General features: G+C 39.0%; 1 protein-coding gene across 5 annotated transcripts in view; it reads left to right on the top strand.

The window, feature by feature from the left end:
* The window catches only part of AHCTF1 (AT-hook containing transcription factor 1), a 93,403-nt gene that overhangs the window by 76,256 nt on the left and 4,303 nt on the right, over positions 1 to 12,844 (top strand). For all 5 annotated transcript variants that reach the window (XM_033195911.1, XM_033195914.1, XM_033195910.1 and 2 more), the window contains exons 31-33: positions 1,695 to 1,792; positions 4,419 to 4,627; positions 6,221 to 8,045. In XM_033195911.1, coding sequence (XP_033051802.1) covers positions 1,695 to 1,792; positions 4,419 to 4,627; positions 6,221 to 8,045 — 2,132 coding nt within the window. The remainder of the gene's footprint in view (positions 1 to 1,694; positions 1,793 to 4,418; positions 4,628 to 6,220; positions 8,046 to 12,844) is intronic.

Raw genomic sequence — 12,844 nt, forward strand, 5'->3', positions numbered from 1 at the left:
CAGATGTGAGCCACCGCACCCGGCCTAAGTTTGTGTTTTTTAACGACTAGTTGAAACATTATATTCCCAAATAATTTTCATTGACACTTTACTAGATGAGTTACTCAAAGTGTGGTCAAGCAGACTATTGGGAGTGTCAGTTTATGTTCTGCAACAAGATAAACAGCTTGCCTTGGAATAGAAATCAGTGCACTGCTTCCTTTTCGGAAAGTCAGCTGGACTAATCAGTATGATTAGTGAAGCAGTTGATTCACCTCTGACAAGAGCTCCTTGTCTCATTGCAAGACTGACACAGATTGCATGTCAGCAAGGGACAGCTTCAATTATCAAGTGGTAGAAAGAATGACTTAGTAAAATTAACTGGCACAAAACATAACTTACGACATTATAAATGGTTCATTACTTTATAAATAACGAAAGGGACTTATCAGACCGCCTATACAGTTCAGTGTCATGATAGTCACCCCTTGCACCTTGAACTAAATCACATGCTTTACCCCTAGAAGAGAAATCTAGATTAGCTGAAATCTTTGCCAGGCCTGCATGGAAAAAGTAGGAGAAGCCAATATGAAAGGATTATCCAAATTATGTTTTTGTTGTAATGCTTTTTGAATTTTAATGAAAACTAGTGTTATTTATTGCAATGGCTTTGATGGATAATTGCAACAATTGCAAAGCAAAGAGCAGTCACATGAGAAGGAATCACATGAGAATTACCAGTGAGAACCCAGGTGCATATTCACTATCTTGGCTAACTAATTCCTTTTAAAATGTAAGCTTGGCCGGGCGCAGTGGCTCAAGCCTGTAATCCCAGCACTTTGGGAGGCCGAGACGGGCGGATCACGAGGTCAGGAGATCGAGACCATCCTGGCGAACACGGTGAAACCCCGTCTCTACTGAAAATACAAAAAAAAAACTAGCCGGGCGACGTGGCGGGCGCCTGTAGTCCCAGCTACTCGGGAGGCTGAGGCAGGAGAATGGCGTAAACCCGGGAGGCGGAGCTTGCAGTGAGCTGAGATCCGGCCACTGCACTCCAGCCTGGGCAACAGAGCGAGACTCCGCCTCAAAAAAAAAAAAAAAAAAAAAAGTTAGCTTATTTGATATTTTGTGGTGATGTATCACTGTTGCTTTACCTTTTTCTTGAATTTACTTTAAAATAAGCATGCTTTAATTGGTTTTGAGAAAGGTCAGATTAGAATATTAAAGGAACACTGTCATCATATTCCAGGATTTATTTTCATCATATGGATTAATACAGGTTTCATTGGTCACTTATTCTGAGTCATTTATCATACTCTTTCCAGGTAGCATTAAAATATTGAACCTTGCCTCTACTGAGTTCATAGAAAATATTCCATAATATTTGACAGACTTATTTGAAGACTGTGGCCACAGATTATTAAAAATTGGCTTAAATATAATGTATACTGACAGGCATTTTAAAATCATTTCATTTCTACTTTAAGGCCATGCCATTGTTGCCAAAAACATTAGAAAATGGGAAAACAAGTACAGCATTGTTTCTGAATTCACTTTTAAATTTTCTATGATTGTTCAGAATGAGCTTGAGTTGTATTGAATTCTCTGAACCTCAGTTTACATCACCAAAATGACAGGCTAGGCGGTGGGACTAAAGCAGGTTAAAGCAGATGGGATCTTCTTACACACTAAGGTATGTATTTCTTTTTCTAAAGGAAAGTCTTCACCCAGAAGTCCAAGGCACCAGTGTTGGATGAAGGGTTAACATCTGTTGAAACCTACAGCTCTGCAATTAGAGCAAATGACAATAAATGTATGTATTATTTTGACTTTAGGATTATTCCATTTTTGTGTTTTGAGTGTGAAGAGTTTTCTATTCTTAGAACAAAATAATCTATTCTGTTGTTCAGATTTTTTCTTCCTCAGTTGTTCTCTCTGGTCAGCTTTCCTGGCATAGAAGTATTCTAAGGAGATGTATAAGCTGTCAGACAGTGGGTTGCTTGTAAGGCATTCTGTGGCTCTAATATTGAAAGTCTTAGAATGGTTTTTGTGGACATATTTTCCACAAAAAATGTGAAAAAAGAACAAAATAAATTGCTAGTCCACAGCCAAATGCATCCCTGCTGTTTGGTCTTCTTGGACTCAGAAGAGTTTTTGTGTTTGTGATAACTTAAGGCCACGGTTGACTTTTCATTATTAGAAAATAGTCACAAATGACTGAATATGCTCCAGGGAAATTAACAAATATGTGGAATTTTTTTTTTTAACCCAGTGAACATGTTTGTGAAGGCCTGTTCTCAGTTAGGCTCTGGCTGTACAGAGATGAGGAAGATAGGTTTTTAAGGAGCTTACAGTTGGATTCAGGGTAAACAGACACCTTGAATGTCTGTGCCCAGAATTGGTCTGATCATCTTGTATCTGTTAACTCATTTAGTCCTCACAGCACTAGCCTATGACATAGCTGTTATCTGACTCTAGAGCCCCCGCTCTCAACTCTTGTGCCTTTGTTCCTGGTACATTATGAATGGGGCTTAGGGAATGCTTCAGCAGACTTGTTTTTGTCCCATGATTACAGAGTAATCCAGAGAGAACTGTCTAACATGTAAAGTAAAAAGCCATTCAGCCATTTTAGGGGTCCATAATTAACTGTTTAAAGTGTCTTTACTGAATTTCTGTTTTCTGTGCACATTTCCCCCGATACGTTGAAAGAGGAGACACGATGGTGCCTAAAGAGCGCAGGGGCCTGAACCCAAATGTTTGGGTTCCTAACCCAATTCTGCACTTAGGGGCTATACCTCTATTTTTTGGTTGGTAAAATGTTAATAGTTTTAAATGGGAATATTAATAACACCCATTTCATAGAGTTGTCAGGATTAAGCCACTTGCATGTAAAGTGTTTTGTGTAGCGCTTGGTACCTGAAGTTTAGTAAATGTTAGCTGTTAGAAATAATCATTATCAGTACATTTATTATCAGAAAAGCAACTTTCTTTTCTCATGTAATATTTAAGACATTTTTCTGTCAGGAATATAAATTAATCCTGTTCTTTTTAACAGCTCTGCCAGTGTTCTGTAGTGAAGATGTTACATGCTTAACTAATTGCTTATTGCTGAACATTTGGGCCAGTCACCATTTTGGGGTTCGTTTTGCTGTTTCTGCAGTAAATATTCTTGTGTCTTTGCACATTACATTCTATATCAGTATTTCTTTTGGGTAGATTCCTAACCATGGACTTGTTGGGTCCAGAAGTGTGTACAGATTTTTAATTTATTTATTTATTTATTTTTTTTTTGAGACGGAGTCTCGCTCTGTCACCCAGGCTGGAGTGCAGTGGCCAGATCTCAGCTCACTGCAAGCTCCGCCTCCCGGGTTCACGCCATTCTCCTGCCTCAGCCTCCCGAGTAGCTGGGACTACAGGCGCCCGCCACCTCGCCCGGCTAGTTTTTTGTATTTTTAGTGGAGACGGGGTTTCACCATGTTTGCCAGGATGGTCTCAATCTCCCGACCTCGTGATCCACCTGCCTCGGCCTCCCAGAGTGCTGGGATTACAGGCGTGAGCCACCACACCCGGCCAGATTTTTAATATTTTATTGTTGTATCCAATAGTTTGTATACTACTTTCATGTATTTGATGAGAAGCCCGTAAAGTGCTTTTTTTGTCGTCATCTTTTTGCCAAACAGGAAAACATTTTTCATTGTATTTTATTAGTATTCACATGATAGGGATAACAGCCCCATTTTCCATTAAAAGTGTAGACATATTTTTTCCTAGTTCATCTTTTATTTTTGTGCTTTATTGATTTTTTGTTGTTGTTAAACACTAAAGGATTTTTAATTGTTATTTTCTCCCCTTGTGGTATTTTGTGTCATTCATAAACTTTACACCCAAATATTAATATCACCTATGATTGTTAATGACATATTAAACTTTGGCAAAGAGGAAGACAAAAGAAGGAATTTCTTTTTAAGTGAGCCCAAAAATTATTTTTTTAAAGTAGTAGAGTGTATTTGTACCCATTTGAATGCTTTCTGCCAGAAGAGATTCATTCTTTTTCCTAGTCCTGTCAAAGCCCAGATTGCATGTCCCTCATGTAATTCTATAATTACTCTACAGGGATAACTGGTTGTCTGGTAGTCACCTGGTAAATACAGTTTTCAGATTAATAAGGAACAAGCACCTGAACTTCCTCGAAGCAGTTGGTCATCATATTAAAAGTTTCCTGATATCATTTATCAGTTATCAGTTTTAAATGTGAAACTTTTCTGTTTTATCTCTGTGGAAAGGTGTGTACTGTTTAAGCAGTTGCAGACTTTCTGTCATTGTGATAGTTTATTAATACACTATTCAAGTGCAGTGTAGCCCTTTCCTTTCTATTTGCTTCCTTAATTGTGTGTAGATTTATCAGTTTAAATGTAAAAATTCACTCATTTTTCTTTCAGCTGTGGCTGGTATCCTTGGTGATAGTGGAAACTCCTCGCTCACTATCTCTGAAGGTCCTATTATCTCTGAGCGCAGGCTTAACCAGGAAGTAGTGTTGAACTTAAAAGAAGATCATGAAGTAGAAGTTGATGTACTAAAAGAAAGTGTTGACTTACCAGAAGAAAAGCTTCCAATTTCTGACAGCCCTCCTGATACTCAAGAAATTCATGTAAAAAAAATTAATTTTTCACTACTTTGTCAGTCTTTCAGTTTTGGTTGTTTCAAGACAGTAGTTCAGACCTCACATGTTCATTTATTTGACTGCTATATAAAAACTTATTTATAAAAATCGGGGTTCAAAAAATAAGTGTATAAGTATTTTGTGGAATATAAAAACACATCCTTTAAGAAATTGGCCTTCAAGGTGGGTGCTGTGGCAGCTGCCTGTAGTACCAGCTACTTGGGAGTTTGAGGAGGGAGGATCCTTGAGCCCAAGAGTTTGAGACCAGCCTGGGCAACATAACAAAATCCTGTCTCAGGGGAAAAAAATAAATAAATAAATTGGTTTTCATGAAAGCCAAAAGGAAGTGTTAAGCCATAGTTTTATCAATTTAATTTTGCTGATCTAGTTCAAATGAAAGGTCTTTTTAGTCATAAGATCATATATTTGAAAATATATGGATACAGTTAAACAGGATTTCCCCCTACCCCAGGCATCCTTGTGGGAGAATGATAGTCAGCTGGCTGGTGCTGAACATCCATACACTCGGAAAAGGACTTTTTGCTACTTAATATGACTTAGAGTTTTTAGAAAAAATTATGCCAAATCTTTTATTACCAGCAGGCAACTTTTATATAATAAATTTTAAGATAAAAAACCAACTCTTCTAATTATTTATAGAAATTTGATTGTTTAGAATTTGGGAAGTGTCTTAACTCATAAAAATGTCATAGTTATCCATACTCATCTTAATGAGTATTCCCACTGCCATATAGATGAGTAAAGTTCCAATTCCTTTAGTTGGGAAGCTGATAAAAACTGTGGGGGTGGTGTAAGTGGAAATCCTCATTTCTAGGTTACTATTTCCAATCTGTCATCTCACTGAATGTTTGGGGAGTGGGAAAATGTCATTGTCTAGGTGGGTGGTAATGTTCTACCTTCTTGGTCAGGAGATCTCTCTGTTACTTTCTGCCTCCTCCTTTTTCTCCCCTTCCCTTACCAAAAGGTAAATGCAAGGACCATTCCTTCTTCCACCAAACCCTTGCAGGAGAGGTACTGAACTTGAAAGCCTTAGGAATTTCATGGTTTATGCAGCCCCAGCAAAGGGAAGAGGATTGAGTCTAGCCCAAGGGAGCTTATGTAGGTGAATTGTTCTTCAACCTTATGGGGATCGTGCTGTTTAGAAAAGTGTGTATAGTTAGGTAATTTGGGGAATATCATTAAAACACAGTTTGGGGGTTGTTTTCTCCGGTTAACTTTTTTTCTTGGGTAAGAATAGAATAAGTTCTTAAATATTCTCAGAACTGTTAGCATCATAATTTTCAAGCTTTTGTTGACTGTCTTTTTAGCCAAGGAAATGTGGAATTTCTAGTTAAATTTCAGTCATAATCTCAAAATATTTCTCTCTAGTTATTTTGACTGAACGAGAGTCTGATTGCTTAAAGGGGTAATTTTTTAAAGTAAACCCATAAGTATATGCCATATTAAATATAATTTATGTTTTAAAAGGCACACAGCCAAGGGTCATCAAAAGCCTGTATGCTTCAATTTAAAACATATATTACAATTCTTTAACCAGTCTCTTATCTTTAATTCATTTAGGTGATTGAACAGGAAAAGCTTGAAGCTCAAGATTCAGGAGAAGAGGCTAGGAATCTTTCATTTAATGAGTTATATCCCTCTGGAACACTTAAGCTTCAGTACAATTTTGATACTATTGACCAGCAGTTTTGTGACTTAGCTGATAATAAAGACACTGCTGAGTGTGACATTGCTGAAGTAGACGGGGAACTTTTTGTGGCTCAAAGCAACTTTACCTTGATATTGGAAGGTGAAGAAGGAGAAGCTGAGCCAGGCGATTTTGCATCATCTGATGTGTTACCTAAAGCAGCTAACACAGCAACTGAAGAAAAACTTGTATGCAGTGGGGAAAATGATGATCATGGACAAGTTGCAGATTTGCCATCTGCCATAACTAGTGACCAAAAGTCCCAAAAAGTAGAAACTTTACCATATGTGCCTGAACCTATTAAAGTTGCAATTGCAGAAAATTTACTAGATGTAATTAAAGACACAAGAAGTAAAGAAATTACTTCAGATACAATGGAACAGTCCATTCATGAAACGATACCTTTAGTGAGCCAAAACATAATGTGTCCCACTAAGTTAGTCAAATCTGCATGTAAGACTGCTCAGGAAACAAGCACAGTAACTATGAACGTCAGCCAGGTTGACGTGGTTTCCTCCAAGACTCGTACGAGAGGACAACGTATCCAAAACGTGAATGTCAAATCAACACAACAGGAATCATCAGCAGATGTTGCTACTCCTAAGATGCCAGGGCAGTCAGTTAGGAAGAAAACTAGGAAGCCACAAGAAATTTCTGAAACTTCTGAAAACACCTATTCTGATGTCAAAGGAATATCTCAGAACCAGCAAATACCTCAAAATTCTATTACGCCTAGGAGAGGAAGGAGAAAGAAAGAAGTTAATCAGGACATACTAGAAAATACCAGTTCTGTGGAACAAGAATTACAGATCACTACAGGTAGGGAATCAAAAAGATTAAAATCATCTCAGCTGTTGGAACCAGCAGTTGAAGAAACTATTAAAAAAGAAGTGACGGTTTCATCTGTTACAAAAAGGACTCCTAGAAGAATTAAAAGATCTGTAGAAAGTCAGGAAAGTGTTGAAATTATAAATGATGTAAAAGTTAGTAACGTAACAAGTCTTAGCCGAACGATCAGAAAATTAAGAAGTGCTAATTTAGATGTTTCTGAAAATACAGGAAATAAGCCAGATGATAAATCCAGCGATGAGCAGCTGCCTATTAAACGTATTAGACGGGTCAGAGGGAGAGAAGTTAGTCCCTCAGATGTGAGGGAAGACTCCAACCTTGACTCATCTCAGTTGACTCTTCAAGCAGAATTTGATATGTCTGCCATACCTAGAAAACGTGGTAGACCAAGAAAAATCCATCCATCTGAAGATACAGGATCTAAGGCTGTTAAGGAAGAGAGAAGCCCCAAGCAGAAAGAAGCTCCCAGCATTAAAAGGAGATCTACAAGAAGTTCACCAGCTAAAAGTGAAAATACTGATGTTGGAAAACCAGCTTCAGGAAAATCCATTTTAGTGCCAAATAAGGAACTTTCGATGGTGATGAGCTCTAAGAAGACACTTACAAAAAAGACTGAAAATCAAAGCCAAAAACGTTCATTACACCCAGTATCAGAAGAACACATAGATGAAACGACACATAAAGAAACAAATGACCAAGAAGAAAGACTGCTTGCCACAGCTTCCTTGACTAAATCTTCCCGCAACACCAGGACTCGGTCTAGCAAGGCCATCTTGTTGCCGGATCTTTCTGAACCAAACAATGAGCCTTTATTTTCTCCAGTGTCGGAAGTTCCAAGGAAAGCAAAAGGTACTTTTCTTTCTCTGCAGAACAGTTTTTCATCTCACTCACTCTTCAGCTTACAATTTGGTTAATTATTTGTCCTAAGAATGGTTTTATAGGGAATTTTTCCCCTTCCCCCTCGCGATTCTCCTACCTCAGCCTCCCGAGTAGCTGGGACTACAGACCTGGCTGAACCTCAGCCTCCCGAGGAGCCGGGACCACAGACCTGGCTAAACCTCAGCCTCCCGAGGAGCCGGGACTACAGACCTGGCTGATTTTTTTATCTGTAGAGACAGCATTTTGCTGTGTTGGCCAGGCTGATCTTGAACTCCTGACCTCAAATGATCCACCTGTCCCCACCTCCCAAAGTGTTGGCATTACAGGCGTGAGCCACCGCACCCGGCCATGTCGTTGATTGTTTAAGTCACAGTTTAATGTTTGAATTTCAGCAAAGCAGCGCAGGACCTTACAAATAAAGTAGATGACTTGGCCGGGCGCGGTGGCTCACGCCTGTAATCCCAGCACTTTGGGAGGCCGAGACGGGCGGATCACGAGGTCAGGAGATCGAGACCATCCTGGCTAACATGATAAAACCCTATCTCTACTAAAAATATACAAAAAATTAGCCGAGCGTGGTGGCGGGTGCCTGTAGTCCCAGCTACTTGGGAGGCTGAGGCAGGAGAATGGTGTGAACCCAGGAGGCGGAGCTTGCAGTGAGCTGAGATTGTGCCACTGCACTCCACCCCGGGTGACAGAGTGAGACTCTGTCTCAAAAAATAAAAATAAAAAATAAAGTAGATGACTTGTTGTACTTAATATAGTTTGAGCCCAGGAAAATGACTCTCCCCATAACAATTGATCATTTGTCCTAAAAATGATTTGTAGCTATAGGGGATCCTCTTTTCCCCTCGTCACTCAGAAAAGTTTTAATTAGATCTTCGATTTTGGTAGTATAACTTAATTTCTTCATGGTGTTATAAAAGTGTGCATGGTTATACCTGTGTTTTTCATGAAGGAGAATGAAATGACAGAATGTGTGATATTTTAGTTACCTTTTTAAGTTCATTTTATTAGGATGTTATTAAAAAGTTAAAAAGAAAAAGTTAAAATGAAAAGCATTTTATTGGCAGGAAGTCATTAACATAACTTATACACTCCTCAGCACTTGGATAAATGTAGTAAACACCAACAGTGAGAGCTATTTTGTTAGAGCATAGCAGACATCTCAGTAATTCTGATGTTTGTCATCTTTACATATTTTCCATTTCTATACCTACTAATTTTAACTGTTTTTTGTTAAACTAAAAATACATGGCAGCAACATGGCAAAAAAAAAAACCCATCTCTACAAAAAGTACAAAAAGTAGTCAGACGTGGTGGCATGGACTTATGGTCCCAGCTACTTGGGAGGCTGAGGCAGGAGAATCACTTACTTGAGCCTGAGAGTTTGAGGCTGCAGTGAGCCATGATCGTGTGCCGCTGCACTCCAGCCTGGGCAACAGAGAAGACTATGTCTCAAAAACAAAAACAATACATGCCTGCTTAGCAAAAACTAGAAAATAGAAGTATATAATCCAGCCATCAAAAGAATCACTATTCACATTTTCCTGTATCTCATTCCAGATACGTATGTATGGTTGGTTTTTAAAAACCTGCAGTTTATGTACATGCATATATTCTGCTTTTTTCTCCCTACTTATTTCATGACCATTTTCAGTTTTTTTTTTTTTTTTTTTTGGGGGGGTGTTGAGATGGAGTTTTGTTGTTGTTTCCCAGGCTGGAGGTCAATGGCACGATCTGGCTCACTGCAACCTCTGCCTCCTGGGTTCAAACAATTCTCCTGCCCCAGCCTCCCCAGTAGCTGGGATTACAGGTGCCTGCCACCATGCCCAGGTCATTTTTTTGTGTTTTTAGTAGAGATAGGGTTTTGCCATGTTGGCCATGCTAGTCTCAAACTCCTGACCTCAGATAATCCACCCACCTTGGCCTCCCAAAGTGCTGGGATTACAGGCATGAGCCACTGTGCCCAGCCTCCAGTTAATCTTAAATATTCTTCAAAATCCAACCGGCCTGGGCAACTTGGTGGGAACCCATCTCTACAAAAGAAACATTTTTAATGATTTGAGCATGGTGGCTGGCACCTATAGTCCCAGCTATTTGGGAGGCTGAGGTGTGAGGATGGCTTGAGCCCGGGAGGTTGAGGTTGCAATGAGCACCACTGTGGTCCAGCCCAGGTGACAGGTTGAGATCCTTTCACCTTCCCCCACCCCCCAAAAAATATATATATAAATGTGTATGTGTGTGTGTGTATATATATATGTTTCAAAATCTTAAACGTGATTTTTTTTTCATATTGGCATTTCACCTCACAAATGTGCCACAGATTGTTTAAACCCTCTTCTGTTGGGTATTTGAATTACTTTCAGATTTTGTAATATTAGAAATAGGCACCTTCTAGAATGAGATGATGGGATTGGAGGGAATAAGAAACTTGGGATTGAGATCTCTCATTGCTGCCACTTACTTGCTGGGCAGAAAATCATTTAACCTTTCTGAGCCTTGTTTCGTCATCCTAGAATGAAGGTGGTAGTGCATACCTTACAGGGGTTCCTGTGAGTACTCACGACTTTAGCAAAGCAATGGCCACGCTAGGACGTAGCTTCCTCTCTTCCTCTGCCCTGTGTACTGTTACGATCCCTTGTCCCTTGTGCCTATTTATATTCTAAACTTCGTTTTTACATAGGGATGGAGGTGCAGAGAAGACTGGGTATAGGTATACTATATGATTGGAAGGCTAGAGGTGGTCCTTTATTTTATTGAAACATAGCAAAGAAATTATCTTAGAATTTTGTGTTTTACTAAATGAATATGAAACTTCACATTTCATACAGCAGATATTAAGAAGGGCTTGCTGTATACTTAAGGCCATGCTAGATACATGACGTTCATATATCATTTGATTCCCACTGCAACCCAGTGAAGTGTAGGTACTTTTACTTCCTTCTGTCCTCATTGAGGAACTTGAAGTTCATTGAGACTGAGCATTCACATCACCCAGGGAATAAGATGTGTTGTCCTGGAGCGACTGCTGCTACCACTGGCTGGTAAGAGCCAATTGTTAAATATCCAAGAATCTGTAACCCAGCCGTGGTTTGCACTGGCCACAGGAGGCACATTTATACCGTAGAAATCAGCACATGCTGTACATCAGCGTGCTCTCCGAATTTTCAGAGTCATTTACTCGCACACAGTTGGGTTTGAACCTAGGACTTTTGAACTCCTTAATCCTCAAAACAGAGATGGGTAAAGAATTGACGTACACTCAGAGTCTCATCTGCGCTGTAATAGAAGCATATGGAAAAACGGTGGAGGCTGTTTTTGCATGTGATAGTATATTTTTGTATTTCTTTATATATTCCTTTGAAATGGAGTAGGAAAGCTTAGGTGAAGATGATGAAAAGTGAAAGAAATTGTTTTTTCAGGTAGTCTAAAAGAGAGTTGTAGAATGTATAATTTTCGTTATAAAAATGTAATATTTTTGTTCATCTGTTTCTTGAAGCCAAAAGAGAGACCAGTAGACCATTGCCATTTCTGCCATTTACAGACTGGGAGCAGAGATTATTTCTGATATCAACTCTATTATTTCTTTTTTTAAGAATCATACACTTACATATACCTACTGTGTACCCACAAAAAAATTTTAAGGAATCATATGCTTTAAAAGCAGAATTTGATATCTGATAGAACTCGACTGTCCCAGTAGCTGAGGTAACATTGAACTATAATTTTATTTCAAGGGTTTATAAATGAAATTCTTGAAATAACAAATGCAAACATGTGTAGAGCACTTACCACTACCGTGCCACACATTGTTCTACTTCTTTCATCCTCAGAACAATTTTGAGATCGATGCTGTTATTAACCTTATTTTATAGAAACTGATGCACAGACAGCTTTAAGTTACTTGAAGGTGGGATTTACTCCGGCAGACTGATTAAACTGAACTGTGCTCCTCTGTAATTACAGTGATGATTGCTCTTAATATGGGGGCCCTATAGTTTAAAAAAAAAAAAAAAAGGTCTGTGGGGTAAATGTTTTTAATTCCTTATTTTAAACCAATTGTTGTTTAAACCATTTTTATTTATCTATGGAATATCTTCCTGTTAGCTTTTCGCTCTGTTACCCAGGCTGGAGTGCAGTGGCACAATTGTGGCTCACTGTAGCCTCAACTTCCCAGACTCCAGCCTCCCAAGTAGCTGACACCACAAGCGTGCACCACCACATGGGCTGATCTTTTAAAATTTTTTTGTAGAGACAGGGCTCTATCTTCGTTGATGAGGCTGGTCTTGAACTCCTGGCCTTAAGCCGTCCTCCTGCCTCAGCCTCCCAAAGTGCTGGAATTACAGTTGTGAGTCACTGCACCTGGCACTTTCTCCTTTTCTGGACATGAACTTTTCTGTTTGACTGGAACAAGTAGTTCAAAATGAACTGGCTAGAGTTTCTCTTTTTTGAAAATAAAAAACCTACTTTGTAAATAACTTGTCTGGAATAGCATTAGTTATGGCACAGACTAGCTCAGGTTACATATAGGATTAATGCTTTCCCTCCCCAGAATGCTTGAGGAGTAGTAAGGATTAAAAGAAAGAGACTAAACAGACAGTTCTGTACCTGCTTTCATGGCCTGTCTTTATATTGTAGCCCTTTGTACTTTGAAGCATTAAATCGTCCCACTCATTTGGCTTACCCAAATGATGCGGGGATTTTTCCTGTCATTTCTCTGCTAACATGGATAATTAGGTTACAATACTAATGGTTTCCAGGTTTGA

Source organism: Trachypithecus francoisi, unplaced genomic scaffold (assembly GCF_009764315.1).
Source record: "Trachypithecus francoisi isolate TF-2019V2 unplaced genomic scaffold, Tfra_2.0 Lachesis_group5, whole genome shotgun sequence".
Lineage (NCBI taxonomy): Eukaryota > Metazoa > Chordata > Mammalia > Primates > Cercopithecidae > Trachypithecus > Trachypithecus francoisi.